This window comes from Hemiscyllium ocellatum, chromosome 7 (assembly GCF_020745735.1).
Source record: "Hemiscyllium ocellatum isolate sHemOce1 chromosome 7, sHemOce1.pat.X.cur, whole genome shotgun sequence".
Classification (NCBI taxonomy): Eukaryota; Metazoa; Chordata; class Chondrichthyes; order Orectolobiformes; family Hemiscylliidae; genus Hemiscyllium; species Hemiscyllium ocellatum.
In genome coordinates this window covers 8182302-8200740 of record NC_083407.1, presented here as the reverse complement: position 1 = coordinate 8200740, position 18439 = coordinate 8182302, and the positions used below count along the sequence as shown (strand labels likewise).

General features: G+C 48.2%; 1 protein-coding gene across 1 annotated transcript in view; it reads right to left on the bottom strand.

Annotated features, from left to right (window-relative positions):
- Positions 1–18439, bottom strand: part of LOC132817315 (receptor-type tyrosine-protein phosphatase-like N) — a 281771-nt gene that overhangs the window by 209389 nt on the left and 53943 nt on the right. The window contains exon 3 of the mRNA XM_060827725.1: positions 6876–6926. Within this exon, the coding sequence (XP_060683708.1) occupies positions 6876–6926 (51 nt within the window). The remainder of the gene's footprint in view (positions 1–6875; positions 6927–18439) is intronic.

Sequence of the window (18439 nt, the reverse complement as noted above, 5' to 3'; positions counted from 1 at the left end):
CTCCGCCCCCACCCCACTCCGGCCTATCACCCTCACCTTGACCTCCTTCCACCTATCACATCTCCATCGCCCCTCCCCCAAGTCCCTCCTCCCTACCTTTTATCTTAGCCTGCTTGGCACCCTCTCCTCATTCCTGATGAAGGGCTTATGCCCGAAATGTCGAATTTCCTGTTCCTTGAATGCTGCCTGACCTGCTGTGCTTTAACCAGCAACACATTTTCAACCAAGTCAAAATCACTGTCTGTTAAAATCACAACCCTGTCGTTTTTACATCTCTCCATGATCTGCCAACATATCTGTTCCTCTATTGCACTCTGGTTGTTGGGAGGCCTATAACATAACCCCGCTCATAGTGACTTACCTCTTTTTATCCCTTATCTCCACATGGCCTCACAAAGAGCTCTCTAAGATGTCCTCCCTCGGTGCAGCTGTGATGCTCTCTGTGATCAGTAGTGCAACACTCACATCCCTTTTTTACACTTCTCCCTGTCACATCTATTTAAACCCTCCTGACCTACACGAGCAAACCTCCCTGCCAGGATGTTGGTGCCCCTCCAGCCCTTCTTGTACAGGTCCTAGCTGCCCCGCACGAGATCCTAATGATCTGCATATCTGAAGCTCTCCCTCCTACACCAGCTCTTTAGATTAGATTAGATTCCCTACAGTGTGGAAACAGGCCCTTCGACCCAACAAGTCCACACCGACCCTCCGAACAGCAACCCACCCAGACCCATTCCCCTACATTTACCCCTTCACCTAACACTACGGGCAATTTAGCATGGCCAATTCACCTAACCTGCACATCTTTGGACTGTGGGAGGAAACAGGAGCACCCGGAGGAAACCCACGCAGACATGGGGAGATGTGTAAACTCAGTCGCCTGAGGCGGGAATTGAACCCGGGTCTCTGGCGCTGTGAGGCAGCAGTGCTAACCACTGTGCCGTCCACAAAAGCCACGGGTTCAACAGTATTTCCGGCCTCAATAACAAGTGACACAGGAAGTAATCCTTTGATTACAACCTCAGAGGTCCTCCTTTTCAACTTTTGACCGAACTCCCTAAATTCCTATTACAGGACTCCAACACTCTTCCTGCCGATAGTGTTAGTACCAACGTGGACCAACACCCTCTGGCTGCTCACCTTCCCCTTTCAGGATGTCTCCGATTGGGCACAGGATATTCTGACCTTGGCACCAGGGAGGCAACACACCATCCTGGAGTCTCTCTCACAGTCACAGAAACGCCTGTCTATGCTCCTGACTATAGAGTCCCCTATCATTACTGCTGACCTACACTTCAACCCTCCCTGTGTACAATGGAGACAATCACGCTGCGGCTGCTGCTTTCCCCTCAGAGGTCATCCCCTCCAAACTTATCCAAACCAGGGGACCCCTGCAGCCTGCCCCTCCTGGTGGTCACCCATCTATATGGCTGAACCTTTAGTTTGAGCACATTCCTGAGACTCCTATCTAGAAAGCTCTCTCTCTCTGGTATGTTCCTCAGTGAGGACCTCACAGCGGCAGGGACCTGGGTTCAATTCCCACCCTGAGCAACTGTCTGTGTGGAGTTTACACATCTCCCTGTGTCTGCGCGTGTTTCCTCCGGATGCTCCGGTTTCCTCCCACAGTCCAAAGATGTGCAGGTTAGGTAAATTGCCCGTAGTGTTAGGTGGAGGGGTAAATGAAGGGGAATGGGTCTGGGTGGGTTGCTCTTTGGAGGGTCGGTGTGGACTTGTTGGGCCGAAGGGCCTGTTTCCACACTGTAAGTTCACTTGCTGCTCCAACTGCAACCAACCCATGTGATCTGAGAGAAGCTGCAAGTAGACATGCTTCCTGTAGACATAGTTATCACTTCTCTATGATCTCCCACACCTCACAGGAGGAGACAACCACTCACCTAACTGCCTTTACTAGCCCTCTCGTAACAGTTGGATTAAACTTGTGCCCGAAACGTCGATTTCGCTGCTCCTTGGATGCTGCCTGAACTGCTGTGCTCTTCCAGCACCACTCTGATCCAGAATCTGGTTTCCAGCATCTGCAGTCATTGTTTTTACCTTGTATCTTAACCTTGCTGTACCTTAATGCTGCTTGTTCTCCTCAGTAAATCCTAATGCTCACTAAAGTCCGCACTTTGACCTCACTGCTGAGGCTCTTCTGTTTCAATGCCACAACCAAATTTCCAACAGCTCCCCTCCCCCTCTCTTTATTTGATTCAAGGAGGGAGGGATCGCTCCAGTAACGTAAGGTGGGGGTCTCACTGCTCTTTGATGTGCATCTTCTCTCCTTGTATAAAAGGTTAGAGAGGGGGCAGTATTTACTGATAATCAGTGTTCAGCACCATTCACAGCCCCTCAATGACTTGAAGCTCTCAGTACCCAAATGCAGCAACGAGGTATCATTCGGTCATGGGCTTGTAAATGGAAAGACATATCGGTGCCACACAAATGCAGGGAGGGACAATGACCATCTCCAACAGTCGGGAACCTAACCATTGCCACTTGACGTTGCCACCAACAGCAACTTTGGGAAGTGTCTCTCAGCAGAAAGTGAGCTGGATCAACTAGATCAGACGGACATCTCCAACAGGGTGAAAATGAGGACTGCAGATGCTGGATATCGGAGCTGAGAGAGTGTGGTGCTGGAAAAGCACAGCAGGTCAGGCAGCATCCGAGGAGCAGGAGAATCAACGTTTCGGGCAGGAGCCCGTCATCAAGGAGGAGGCTGGGAGCCATGGGGGTGGAGAGATAAATGGGAGGGGGTGGGGCTCGGGAGAGGTAGTTGAGAGTGCGATAGGTGGATGGGGGTGGGGGTGAAGATGATAGGTCGGAGAGGAGGGTGGAGCGGTTAGATGGGAAGGGAGATAGGCCGGTAGGACAGGTCATGGGGACAGTGCTGAGCTGGAAGGTTGGAACTGGGGTAAGGTGGGGGGAGGAAACTGGTGAAGTCCACATTGACGCCTTGGGGTTGAAGTGTTCCGAGGCAGAAGATGAGGTGTTCTTCCTCCAGGCGTCTGGTGGTGAGGGAGCGGTGGTGGATGAGGCCCAGGACCTGCATGTACTTGGCAGAGTGGGAGGGGGAGTTAAAATGTTGGGCATCAAGGCGGTGTGGTTGATTGGTGCAGGTGTCCTGGAGATGTTCCCTAAAGTGCTCTGCGAGAAGGTGTCCAGTCTCCCCAATGTAGGGACCGCTCGGGAGCAACAGATACAATAAATAACATTGGTGGCTCCAAAAGCAGATCGGAGACTGGGGAACCTGGAGTGAGGAACTCATAAGGAAATTTATCCCTTCCCTCCTACTGAGGGCTCTTCATGAGATTTACTCAGAGGCTGCTTTGTGATGGGCTGTCACCAGTCTAGTTATCAGGTGATGCTGTCACATGGTAACAAGATTTCCCAAATTTATGTTGACATATTGGGCCGTTTTGGAAGTATTGGGTGCGTGGAATGCACTGCCAGTGGTGGGAGGAGAGCCAGTCATTAGGCACTTCTAAGCAACTCTTAGATAGGCTCATGGATAATAGTACAATGAAGGGTACGTAGGTTCGTCTGATCTTAGAGTAGGATAAAAAGCCGGCACAACATTGAGGGCTGAAGGGCCTGTTGTGTGTTGTACTGTTCTATGCTCTATCTTGGACTCTCTCAGAAACAGGACTGGAAGGATTCACAAGTATCCTGTAACCATTCCTTCTGTATATTTAAAGACACAGCAGGTACTGATAGATACTGTGGTAGAAATCAACAGGTAAATGTCAGCAATGATTGTTCTTCTTCCCAAACTAAATGATACACACACCTACATGCAAAAAAGCCATCACCCGGTAGGTACATCCCACAGACCAGTGGGGACACAGCTCACCCACTTTCACTTCCATGCATAAAGCTAAACGATTTTAATGAGGTAACTACTGTCCTATTTATTGCATCTCAGATCTCAATCCCAGATTTAAACTTAACAACCGAAACAGATGTAGTGCAGGTCCGTGATCTTTCAGCCTGGAGAGAAGCAGAATGCTTATGTATGAATATACGTGTGTGTGTGTGTGTGTGTGTGTGTGTACACACAAACACACAAACACACATCCAGGCTCATTCCCCTCATGAGCTCCACCAAATCAGAAGGTCAAGGACAGCAGATACATGGGAACCCCACCCCCTGCAAGCTCCCCCCCAAGCCATTCACCATCCTGATTTAGAAATATGTCACTGTTCCTTCAGTGTCGCTGGGTCAGAATCCTGGAATTCCCTCCCTAAGGGCATTGTGGGTCTACCTACAGCACATGGACTGTAGCAGTTCAAGAAGGCAGCTCACCCCCATCTTCTCAAGGGGCAACTTTAAACACGAAAGGTGCTAGAACCTTCAAACTCTCCTCCACAAATGGCAGTCGATGCTGGATCGGTTAGATTTGAATCTGGGAGCCGTAAAGTTGTGTTAAGCAAAGGAGGCCACAGATTGGCCATGATCTGTTTGAATGGCAGAACAGGCTTGAGGGGCTGAATGGCCTACTCCTATTTCAATGTTCCTATGTAAGGCCGAGGAGCAGGAGTAGGCTGTCTGGCCCTTTGACCCTGCCGCCCCCCATTCAAAAGGTCATGGCTGGCCTTTTCACGGACTCAGCTCCACTTACCCACCTCTCACCATATCCCGTAATTTCTTTACTGCCCAAAAAATATGTATCTTCGCTTTAAAAACATTTACTGGGCAAGGAATTCCATAGATTCACAACCCTCTGGGTGAAGAAGTTCCTTCTCAATTCAATCCTAAATCTGCGCCCCCTAATTCTGAGGCTGTGCCCTCTTGTCCTAGTTTCACCCGCCAGTGAAAATATCCTCTCCACTTCTATCCTATCGATTCCTTTCATAATTGTATATGTGTCTGTAAGATTACCCCCTCATTCTTCTGAATTCCAATGAATATAATCCCAGTCTACTCAGTCTCTCCTCATAAGCCAACCCCCTCAATCAACCTGGTGACCCCCCTCTGCACCCCCTCCAGGGCCAGTACGCGCTTTCTCATGTAAAGAGACCAAAACTGCACACAGTACTCCAGGTGTGGCCACACCACCACTCCTGATTTGGTGGAGCTCATGAGGGGAATGAGCCTGGATGTGTGTTTGTGTGTACACACACACACACACACACACACACACACACACACACACACACACACACACACACACACACGTATATTCATACATAAGCATTCTGCTTCTCTCCAGGCTGAAAGATCACGGACCTGCACTACATCTGTTTCAGTTGTTAAGTTTAAATCTGGGATTGAGATCTGAGATGCAATAAATAGGACAGTAGTTACCTCATTAAAATCGTTTAGCTTTATGCATGGAAGTGAAAGTGGGTGAGCTGTGTCCCCACTGGTCTGTGGGATGTACCTACCGGGTGATGGCTTTTTTGCATGTAGGTGTATCATTTAGTTTGGGAAGAAGAACAATCATTGCTGCAACATTAACCTCCCTGTTTTTAAACTCCATCTCTCTAGCACTGAAGGACAATATTCCATTTGCCTTCTTAATAACCAAGCTTCTGTGATTCAAGCACAGGAACACCCAGGTCCCTCTGCACAGCAGCGTGCTGCAACTTTTTAACCATTCGAGTAATAGTCCTTTTTACTGTCAGTCCTACCAAAACGGATGACTTCACATTTATTAACATTATACTCCATCTGCCAGACCTTTGCCCATTCAACTCCATGGACCTATGTTGCAGTAACAAATATTGGTGAAGACTGGATTAGAATATCACAGTGCACCTTCACACAAGCGGTCAGACTGAGAAAGGTCAAGGGGTGGCCAACCAGGTCATTTCACACTCGCTCCGCTCTGGGGTCAGAGGTCGATGAACAATGAGTGGACAGTCTCTGACTCCAGCTGCTTTGACCCTGCCACCCCAGCGAGTTAGGGGATGAATGCAGTTTGCAGTTGGCTGTCTACTGACTGGGTTGCCTTGGCGATGGGTGCGGAGCATGAACAGCCCACACAGTTCATTCAGAATTCAATACAAATTACAATCTCTCAAATGGATACTCACAGATAGTATGAATGTGTTAATAAGCATGGATATATTAATGGGGGCATACACTCTGTAACTAACCCCATGCTGTCCCTGTCCTGGGAGTGTTTGATGGGGGACAGTGTAGAGAGAGCTTTACTCTGTATCTAACCCCGTGCTGTCCCTGTCCTGGGAGTGTTTGATAAGGACAGTGTAGAGGGAGCTTTACTCTGTATCTAACCCCGTGCTGTCCCTGTCCTGGGAGTGTTCGATGGGGGACAGTGTAGAGCTTTACTCTGTATCTAACCCCATGCTGTCCCTGCCTGAAAGTGTATGATGGGGGACAGTGTAGAGGGAGCTTTACTCTGTATCTAATCCTGTGCTGTCCCTGTCCCTGAGAGTGTATGATTGGGGACAGTGTAGAGAGGGCTTTACTCTGTATCTAACCCCGTGCTGTCCCTGGGAGCGTCCGTTGGGGATAGTGTAGAGCTTTATTCTGTCTCTAACCCTGTCCTGGGAGTGTTTGATGGAGACGGTGTAGAGCAAGCTTTACTTTCAGTTTAGTGAGTAAAGAAAGATTTAGTCTGTATATAACCCCATTCTGTTCATGACCCCATCAAACACTCCCAGGACAATGTAGAGTGAGCTTTACCCTGTATCTATCCCTGGTTGGGATGTTTGGTGGGATAGTGTGGAGGGAGTTTTAATGTCAGTTTAAAGGAGTAGAGGGATCTTGAATTTGTCTTTGCCTATTTGGCAATGTTTAATTTCCCAACACTTCGGTTTTTCACTTTGACTGCATCAGACAATTCCGAAAGAAGAAAAACCATTCGGTAATGAAAGGCCATAATTCCAAAGGCTTTCAGACGACTTACCGTTTACACAGTGCTCCTGATGGGAACACAACTCCTCATCAAACAGGCAACCTATCAAAGAAGAGAAAAATATTAGACACGCTGAAATATTTGGATCTCTATGACAACAGTCTTCAAAGAACCACTCAGTGACGTAGAGGTGTACCTGACAAATGGCCTCATGCCTAGCAGCAGGACCATAGCAACTGTTGAAGATCTGACCGCTTCGAAGGATCAGTGCCAAGGACTGAATCACACTGAGGGTCACCATTTCCATGGCCAGCGCAGTGAAGGAGTAGATGCTGGGAGGGATAGGCTGAATCTAACATCCTGTCCCCTCACCCCATAACCCAACCCCCACCCGTCTTTCACAAGGTCAGACCTGGCTTCAGTGAGCCGCTCTCCCCCTACTGCAGGATAAGGAACAGACTGCCACCAGCGCAGAACTGACCCTCCAACCACACGAGATTAATGTGAACTTCACTAATTTCCTCATTTCCCCTCTCCCTCACCTCATTCCAGATCCAACTTTCCAACTCAGCACCAGCCTCATGACCTGTCCATCTTCCATCCCACCTATCCTCTGCACCCTCCTCTCCAACCTGTCACCTTTTACCCCCATCTTCATCGATCTATCACTTTCTCAGCTACCTTCTCCCCACAGGCCCACTCCCCCTCCCTTTTATCTCTCTGCCCCCTTGGCCCACTGCCTCATTCCTGATGAAGGGTTTATGCCCGAAACATCATTGCTCCTGCTCCTCAAATGATGCCTGACCAGCTGTGCTTTTCCAGCACCACACTTCTTGACGCTGCATTGCACTAGTGCCTACTCTTCATAAAGTACTTCCTTGGCTTTACAGATAGTTTTGAAGTTTCAGTAGCAGCAGTGCACAACAGAAATTTACCAAGGCTCCTCAGACAGTACCTTCCAAACCCAAAGCCACTTCCATCTTGAAGGTCAAGAGCAGCAGGTACATGGGAATACTACCCCTCCAAGCCCCTCACCATCCTGACTTGGACGTATATCGCTGTTCCTTCAGTGTCACTGGGTCAAAATCCTGGAATTCCCTCCCTAAGGGCATTGTGGGTCAACCTACAGCACATGGACTGCAGTGGTTCAAGAAGGCAGCTCACCCCCACCTTCTCAAGGGGCAACTAGGGACAGGCAGTAAATGTTTGCCCTTCCTTATCACTTGAATAAAATAAAAATAATGTAGGTGAGCTGCAGGTCTGAGTGGGGAGGATGCAAAAGCTGACACACAGACCAGTGACTCTGGGAAATTGCCTATATGTTGCTGTGCAGGAAGGAGCAAAGTCCCAGCAGCCCCCCTCATGTTTCTACAGCCTGTCCCAAGCACAGGGTTACTGTGGGTAACACCACCTGAGAATCAGCTATTCAATCTCTATTTGTTCTCAGTCGAAACCCTTGCCTTGTGCTCTCCCAATGGTGCTCACTGACCTACATTAGCTACTGCACCAGCAACACCTCGTTTCCACCCATTTCTTCCCATATCCTATCTCTGTGACCTCCATCAACTCTACAATCATCACATCAGAGAGTATTTACAGTGTGGAGAGACCATTCAGCCCATCAGGTCCATACCAATCATCGAATATCTGCCTACTGTAGCCTCATTTGCCAGCATTTGCACACTATAAGAGGATTAGATAGAGTGGACATCAAAGTCTTTTTCCTAGGATGATGATGTCAGCATGTACAAGGGGGCATAGCTACAAATTGAGGGGTGATAGATTTAAGACAAGTCAGAGGCAGGTTCTTCACTCAGAGAGTGGGAAGGACTTGGAATGCCCTACCTGCCAATGTAGTTAACTCAGCCACATTAGGGAGATTTAAACAATCCTTGGATAAGCCCATGGACAATGATAGGATAGTGTAGGGGGACAAGCTGAGAATAGTTCACAGGTCGGCGCAACATTGAGGGCTGAAGATAAAAGCAAATTACTGCAGATGCTGGAATCTGAAACCAAAAGAGAAAATGCTGGAAAATCTCAGCAGGTCTGGGCTGCATCCGTAGGGAGAGAAAACAGCTGATGTTTTGAGTCTAACTGACCCTTTGTCAAAGCTGAAGGGCATGTTCTGCGCTGTATTGTTCTATGTTCGATAACATTTGAAGTGATGATCAAAATATTCTTAAATGTTATGATGTTTCCCACCTCTCTCACCTTTTCCATCAGACCATAAGACACTGGAGCAGAAATTAGGCCATTCAGCCCATCCAGCCTGCTCCACCAGTCAATCGTGGCTGATACGTTTCTCAATCCCATTCTCCCGCTTTCTCCCCGTAACCCTTGATCCCCTTTACAATCAAGAACCTATATATCTTTGTCTTAAATATACTCAATGACCTGGCCTCCACAGCCTTCTGTGGCAATGATTTCCACAGATTCCCCACCCTCTGGCTGAAGATGTTTCTCTTTATCTCCATTTTAAAAGGTCTTTCCTTTATTCTAAGGCTATGACCATGCGGCCTAGTCTCTCCCATCAATGGAAACATCTTCCCACCATCTACTGTGTCCAGGCCATTCAGTACTCTGTGAGTTTCAATTAGATCCCCCCCTCATCCTTCTAAACTCCATCAAGTATAAACCCAGGGTCCTCAAATGTTCCTCATTGTTAAGCGTTTCATTCCTGGGACCATTCTCATGGACCTCCTCTGAGCACGGTCCAGGGCCAGTACATCCTCCCTGAGATACAGGGCCCAAAACTGCGCACAACACTCCAAATGTGGTCTGACCAAAGCCTCATTCCGGTAGCAAAGTCCAGATTCCCACCATCCTCTGGGTGAAAAAAATCTTCTTTAAATCCCCTTCCTGTCCTGAAGCTTAAATCTACAGCCCCCTGGTTATTGACCCCTCTATTAAGAGGAAGGCTTTATTCCTATCTATCCCGTCTATGCCCCTCTGAGCTTTGGAGACCTCAGTCATGTCCCTCCCTCAGCCATTTCTGCTCCCAATGAAACAACCCCATTCATGGTCAAAATCCTCCATCCCAGGCAACCTCCTGGTCAATCTCCTCTGTACCTTCACCCCCACCACAATCACATCTTTCCTATAGTGTGGGGACCAGAACTGCACACAGTACTCCAGCTCTCATCTAACTCAATGTCTTATACAGGGGGTAAAACAATGACTGCAGATGCTGGAAACCAGATTCTGGATCAGTGGTGCTGGAAGAGCACAGCAGTTCAGGCAGCATCCAAAGTGCAGCGAAATTGACATTTCGGGCAAAAGCCCTTCATCAGGAATAAAGGCAGTCTCTCCACGCTTCAGGCTCACTGCCTTTATTCCTGATGAAGGGCTTTTGCCCGAAACGTCGATTGCACTGCACTTTGGATGCTGCCTGAACTGCTGTGCTCTTCCAGCACCACTGATCCAGAATCAATGTCTTACACAGTTCCATTACAACCTCTTTTTTTCTTGCATTCAATTAATAAAGGCAAGCTCCTCAGTGATAGTTCCATTCCTGATTTCCATTATACCGCCACCCATGGCTGGGCTTATGCCTGACCTGATGACTCTCCTGCTCCTCAGATGCTGCCTGACCTGCTGTGCTTTTCCAGCACCACACTCTCGACTCTGATCTCCAGCATCTGCCGTCCTCAATGTCTCCTGGTTGATTGCAGGTCTCACTTTCTCCTTACACTGCTCTATCTTCAGGGGAATTCCTTCCCTGAACTTATCTTGCTTCACCCTGTCCCCTTCCCATCACTCCTCAAAGCCAAACGTTTTTCGTCAAACCACTGGTCAGCTAAACCAAACATCCCAGCCCGTTGAATATCAAAGTTATGTCTCGTTAACACGCTCAAAGTGACATTTTAATACAGGTGGAATAAAAATGGAACTTAATGATGGCGTTTCAGAACAGAAATAAAAAGTGTTGAAAGATTAATGATGGGAGTTTCTTCTGCTTTAGCAGAGAAGTGATTTAAACACATTAACATACATCTCTTCCAGAAACCTTTTCTTTCAAGAGAAAAAAAATGCTTTATTTTTAACCGCAAATAATTATGGCAAAAACTAATCTAACTCCCACACACCAAACTGTAATAATATGTCAGACTGGCGTCTAATAAAACAGAGGTGGGTGAACAAGAATATAAACAGGGAGATTGAGCATGAGAGGGAGCCAGGCAGACAGATAGAGAGAGAGAGAGAGATAATCTATCTGCAAACTCCAGGGTCTTGGCTTGAAGTCTCTGACTCATCTCTCCCGACCCAGAAACTCATTTAATCAACCCTCCCTTCCCACGTAGATTTTTAAAAACATTTCCAAAGATGAGAACTGGTGGAGAAAAAAAAAACAGCGTCGTCATACTGACGTAAGTGTTCATTTGGAGACACACAGTCACATACAAAACACCTCGATTGACGATTATACATTCTGCAGCAGCTAAGGGAGCTCAGTAAAATGACGATCAAACTCTGCCGATTATATTAGACAGGATATTTTAATAATTGTGCATCTTCAAGCCTGTCCAATCAACTCCTAATTAATTCTCAGCCCGTGAAGTGATAAATGTTTCTTTGGAGCAACAAACTGCAGCTGAGAAATTGACCATGTAACCCTGCTGGGCCTACGCATTGTCTTGGAGTCATACAGTAGAGAGGAGTCCCTTCGGCCCATCTAGTCTGATGATAACCTGGTGGTAATGCGAGTGATCAAGACGAATGCTCCGAGGATAGGAGTTCAAATCCCACTACAGCATTATTAGCTAATTAATTAATTAGTTAATTTGAGAGCCTTGGCAGTTGGTCAAAGTAACCATAGCAACCATCAGCGATGGGTGTACAGCCCCATTGGGTTCACTAATGGGAAAGGCCTCCAGACCAACAGCAATGTGGTCAACTTGGACAGGGTGGAGAAAGCTGTTCAGTTCAAGGGTTATCAGGAATGGACTGCAAATGCTAGCCCTGTCCGTGACTCCCATGTCCCATTAAACAGACCCCAGCCCATTCACAGGCCCTTCTATCCCTTTCACTCTTACATGTTCCTGATGAATCTAAAAGGACCCCATACAGTGGCAGGGTGGCTCAGTGGTTAGCACTGCTGCCTCACAGCGCCAGGGACCTGGGTTCGATTCCAGCCTCGAGCAACTGTCTGTGTGGAGATTGCACATTCTCCCCGTGTCTGTTGTGGGATGTGCAGGTCAGGTGAATTGGCTATGGGAAATTACCCGTAGTGTTAGGTATATTAATCGGGGTAAATATAGAGGAATGGGTCTGGGTGGGTTACTCTTCAGAGGGTCAGTATGGACTTGTTGGGCCAAAGGGCCTGTTTCCATACTGTAGGGAATCTAATCCAATCTGTACCAACAACCAGCAGGATGAATATCATCTCCAAAATACTCTGCAAGGAAGACAGAAGGGCAGGGTAGAGGAGCACCAACTCGCAACCAAAGGACATGACCCCCCTATCACAAGTATCATTACACATGGGCGAAGAGGGAACACCACTTCAACTGGAACAACACATCCATCCTGGGACAGGCGAAACAAAGACACGCAGGGGAATTCCTGGAGGCCTGGCTTTCCAACCAGAACAACATCAATAAACACATTGATTTGGACCCCATTTACCAACCTCTGAGAAAAAGGACCTGTAGTGATATCACCCACCGTAACAGACTGAGGCACACCAATAGGAAGCTGGACCGAACCCCAGCGCTTCACAGAGGCTCACTGATGATGTTCCCTAGCATTGTGAGGGAACGTCGGGGAACAAAATCTAACAGCTCAACGAGCAAACTTACAACCTTACCCATTCATCTCGTCCCTCCCTGTTATTCACCTTAATCGGTCCAGTGATAGCTATTACCATTTTCGCCCCACTCCCTGATTGAACAAGTTCCCGCTGAATTCTGAGTATCAGCCCTTCTACTCTTGCCCATGAGAAGGTATCAGCTCCCAGTAACATTCCTGATTGACCACTGTGTGCTAATAGCCAGCAGTGAAACCCAATCCGTCTCCCAGCCTTCTCCTTCAGTCTTCCAGCTGACCATTTTCCGTTCATTCCCACTTTTCCAACAACAGGTACAGCGCTTCCCTTCTATAAAGGCACAAAATGAGAACCTGCATTTGGACAGCGCCTTTTGAAGGCTTAGTCCGTTCCAAAGTGCTTCAGAGCCAACCACGCTGTCTGACTGAAGTGCAATGGAGGGAACTTGACAGGCCATTTGTAGGCAGTGAGCTCCTCCAATGAGGGGACTTTCAGAAACACAGGAGCAGGAATAGGCCATTCAGCCCCTCCAGAATGTTCTGCCTTTCAGTGAGGTCATGGCTGATCTGTGGCCTTACTCCACACACCAAGCTTTGGCCCATACCCAGAGAGGAGGTGAATGACAAGGGTCTTTTCCCTAGGGTGGTGGTGGTGGGGGTGGGGGTGGGGAGGGGGGGGGGGGGGGGAGATATACATTTAATGTGAGAGGAGAAAGATTTTAAAATAACCTGATGGGTAACTTTTTTTTAAAGCACAGAATGTGGTTCGTGTGTGGAATGAACTGCCAGAGGAAGTGCTGGACGCAGGTACAGTTACAACGTTTAAAAGACATTTAGATAAGTTCATGATTAGGAAAGGTTTGGACGGAGAAGAGCCAGGGGCAGGCAGGTGGGACTGGTTTAGTTTGGGAAAATGGTCAGCATGGACTGGATGGACCGAAGGGTCTGTATGACTATGACTCCATAACAAAGGTGCATCTGTCCCAGATGTAAAATTAACAACTGATCCGGCTTCCACTGCCATCTGCAAAGAAAATTCCAAATATCCACCACCCTTTGTGTGTGGAAGTGCTTCCTAACATCTCTCCTGAAGGGGCTGGCCCTCATTCTCAGACTAAGCCCCTAATTCTAGAATCTCCAACCAGTGTAAATTATTAATCGTTATCTACCCAGTCTCTTCCCGTTAACATCTTGAAGACTTCACTCAAATCACCCCTTAACCTGTAAATTCTAGAGAAAACAGGCCTCAATTGTATGATCTCTCTTCATAACCTAACCCCTGAAGTCCAGGTATCACTCTTATACACCTACATTGTACTCCCTCCAAGAACAATCTATCCTTCCTAAGGCGTGGTGCCCAGATTTGCTCAGAAAGTTCCAAGTGGGCTCCAACTAGGGTTTTGTATAATTTCAACATCACTTCTGCGTCCTTTTACTCCAATTCCTCTCGATATAAAGAGCAGCATTCCATTAGCTGCCCCTTAAGCCCGTAAGACTATACGACATAGGAGCAGAAATTCAGCTCATCGATTCTGCTCCGCCATTCAATCACAGGGAGGCCAGCAGGAGGCTGGAGGAACACGGCAACAGAGGGAGCATCAGGAGGGACTGAAGTCAACGTTTCGGGTGTCACCCTTCTTCAAGGCTGGGGGTGGGTGTAAGGGGAGTTGCAGATGAGGGTGGGGAAGGGTTTTGGATGGGGAGAGGGGCAGGAAGGTGAGGTAGGGGCAGGTGAGCACAGGTAGAGGGTCAATGGGAGGAATGAATTTGTTTGCTGATTAGTTCTCATCCCCATTCTCCTGCCTTTTCCTAGTAACGCCTGATCTCCTTGATACTCAAGAACCTATCTATCTCTGCCTTAAATATTCTCAGTGACCTGGCCCCCACAGCTAGGTTCCCCACCCGCTGGCTGAAGAGGTTTCTCCTGATCTCCGTTCTAAAAGGTCTTCCCTTTACTCTTAGACTGAGCACTCGGGTCCTAGTCTCTCTGACCAGTGGAAACATCTTCCCAACATCCACACTGTCCCGGCCATTCAGTATTCTCTACGTTTCAATTAGATTCCCCCTCATCCCATCGAGTATAAAGCCAGAGACCTCAAACGTTCCTCATACGTGACCTTCTTTGTGGGATTTTAAGGATTTCTGCTCCTGAAACCCAAGGTCCTGCCTGAGGAAACAGGAGAAACATTCCCCTCCTTTTCTGTGAAATATTTCAATGATGGCCTCGGGGCGTTTCACACCCACTGAAGTGGACGGGCAGCTCCTTACTCTAACAGATCCTCCGAAAGACAACCTCACTAACAGTGCAGCACTCCCTCAGCACTGACCTTCCAACAGTGTGGCACACCCTCAGCACTGACCTTCCAACAGTGTGGCACACCCTCAGTACTGACCCTCCGACAGTGCAGCACTCCCTCAGTACTGACCATCTGACAGTGCGGCACTCCCTCAGTACTGACCCCCCCGACAGTGCGGCACACCTTCAGCACTGACCCTCTGACAGTGCGGCACTCCCTCAGCACTAACCCTCCGACAGAGCAGCACTCCCTCAGTACTGACCATCTGACAGAGCAGCACTCCCTCAGTACTGACCATCTGACAGAGCAGCACTCCCTCAGTACTGACCCTCCGACAGTGCATCACTCCCTCAGTACTGTCCCTCTGACAGTGCATCACTCCCTCAGTACTGTCCCTCTGACAGTGCATCACTCCCTCAGCACTGACCCACTGACAGTACAGCACTCCCTCAGTACTGACCCTCCGACAGTGCAGCACTCCCTCAGCACTGACCCTCAGACAGTGCGGCACTCCCTCAGTACTGACCCTCTGACAGTGCAGCACTCCCTCAGTACTGACCCTCTGACAGTGCAGCACTCCCTCAGTACTGACCCTCTGACAGTGCAGCACTCCCTCAGTACTGACCCTCTGACAGTGCAGCACTCCCTCAGTACTGACCCTCTGACAGTGCAGCACTCCCTCAGTACTGACCCTCTGACAGTGCAGCACTCCCTCAGTACTGACCCTCCGACAGTGCAGCACTCACTCAGTACTGACCCTCCGACAGTGCAGCACTCACTCAGTCCTGACCCTCTGACAGTGCAGCACTCCCTCAGTACTGACCCTCTGACAGTGCAGCACTCCCTCAGTACTGACCCTCTGACAGTGCAGCACTCACTCAGTCCTGACCCTCAGACAGTGTGGCACTCCCTCAGCACTGACCCTCAGACAGTGTGGCACTCCCTCAGTGCTGCACTGGGTGTCTCAGTGCAGATTCACCGTTTTGGAGCAGACCTCGAACCCCTATCTGAGAGACAAGATGCTGCCTGCTGGGCCACATCTGCAATTTATTTTGCATCTTACACCGAGGATGGGAGGACCACATTTCAGATTCTGCGAAGGTTTCAAGACATTTGTCAGAAGGACAGGTTTCAAAGGGCTGAACAGCCTTTTCCTGTCCTTTGTCTCTCAAACATCGTTAGATTCTTGGTCCTGCAGGGAATCGTTCACTTCACATAAAGGGCAGTAGCCATTTTGATGGTAACTGTCCTCAAATTAATCAGCTCCAGAGTTCCCCAATTACATCCATTAAACCTTCTCTCTCATTCCCTCATCATCCACTCACACTGACCCAACCAGCTTTAAAATATGACATCAGTCTTCTTTGTGCATTCAACACACACTGACACAGATACACACACACACACACACACGATCACACAGACACATGCACACACAGACCTACACAAACAGACACATGCACACACACAAACAGATACGCACATGCGTGTGCACACAGAACACACATACATATATATACACGCGTGCACACAGGGAGAGATGCCACACAGAGACATACACAGAGCTATACGCACACACAAAGACTGACCCACACACCCACACAGACAGACCTACACACACAGACACAAGCACACACACAGACAGACCCTACACACAGACACACATACACACACAAACATGCAGACAAGCACACACATGCACACACAAAACACACACACACACACGCGCGCACACAGTAAGAGATGCCACACACACAGACAGACACATACAGACACAGACAAATGATGAAACAAGGAACTATAGATGCTGGAAATGTGAAACATCCAGAAAAAGAAATTTCTGGAGATACTCAGCAGATCTGGCAATGTCTGTGGGGGGAGAAACTGAGTTAACATCTGAGCCATCATTAGAATTGAAAGTAGCTGGGAAGTGATGGCATTTAAGCTGATGACAGGTAAAGCAGTGAATGGACAGAGAGGGGGCAAAACGTGGTCTGCAGCAAAGGGACTGTTGATAAGGTGCCAGGAAGAAGAGAAGCTAGATACATGTCGTGGGGATTATGAGTACATGAGTGTGGAAGCAGGTCAATCTGCCCATCGGGTCCACACCAACCCTCCAAAGAACATCCCACTCAGACTCATCTCCCCACCTAGCCCTGTAACCCTGCACTTCCCATGGCTAACCCACCAAGCCTGCACATCCCTGGATTCTATGGGCAAATAAGAGTCATAGAGATGCACAACATGGACACAGACCCTCCAGTCTAACTCATGCTGACCAGATATCCTAAATTGACCGAGTCTCATTTGCTGGTAATTGGCCCATATCCCTCCAAACCCTTCCTGTTTATATATACCTATCCAGGTGCTTTTTAAACGTTGCAATTGTACCAGCGTCCACCCCTTCCTCTGGCAGCTCATTCGAGACACGTACCACCCTCTGCATGAAAAAGTTACCACTTAGGTCCGTTTTAAATCTTACCTCTCTCATCTTAAAACTATGCTTTCTAATTTTAGACTCCCCTATACTGTGGAAAATACTTTGTCTATTTATCCTATCCATGCCCCTCATAATTTTGTAAACCTCTATAAGGTCACCCCTCAGCCTCCGACATTCCTGGGAAAACAGCCTCAGCTTGTTCAGCCTCTCCCTCAAGCTCAAATCCTACAACCCTGGCAATATCCATGTAAATCTTTTCTGAACCCTTTCAAGTTTCACAACATCCTTCCGATAGGAGAAAGACCAGAATTGCAAGCAATATTCCAACAGTGGCCTAACCAATGTCCTGTACAGCTGCAACAAGACCTCCCAACTCCTGTACTCAATACTCTGACCAATAAAGGAAAGCATACCAAACGCCTTCTTCACTATCCTATCTACCTGTGACTCCACTTTCAAGGAGCTATGAACCTGCACTCCAAGGTCTCTTTGTTCAGCAGCACTCCCTAGGACCTTCCCATTAAGTTTATAAGTCCTGCCCTGATTTGCCTTTCCCAAAATGCAGCATCTCACACTTATCTAAATTAAACTTCTTTTGCCAATCATCAGACCATTGGCTCATCTGGTCCAGATCCTGTTGTAATCTGAGGTAACCTTCTTTTCTGTCCACTACACCTCCAATTTTGGAGTAATCTGCAAACTTACTAACTGTACCTCTTACGCTTACATCCAAATCATTTATGTAAATGACAAAAAGTAGAGGACCCATCACAGTGGTACTCCACTGGTCACAGGCCTCCAATCTGAAAAACAACCCTCCACCACCACCCTCTGTCTTCTACCTTTGAGTCAGTTCTGTATCCAAATGGCTAGTTCTCCCTGTATTCCTTGAGATCTAACCTTGCTAGTAAAAAGTGAGGTCTGCAGATGCTGGAGATCAGAGCTGAAAATGTGTTGCTGGTTAAATCGGAGCAGGTCAGGCAGCATCCAAGGAACAGGAAATTCGACGTTTCGGGCCAGAGCTCTTCATCATCCTGATGAAGGGCTCTGGCCCGAAACGTCGAATTTCCTGTTCCTTGGATGCTGCCTGACCTGCTGCCCTTTAACCAGCA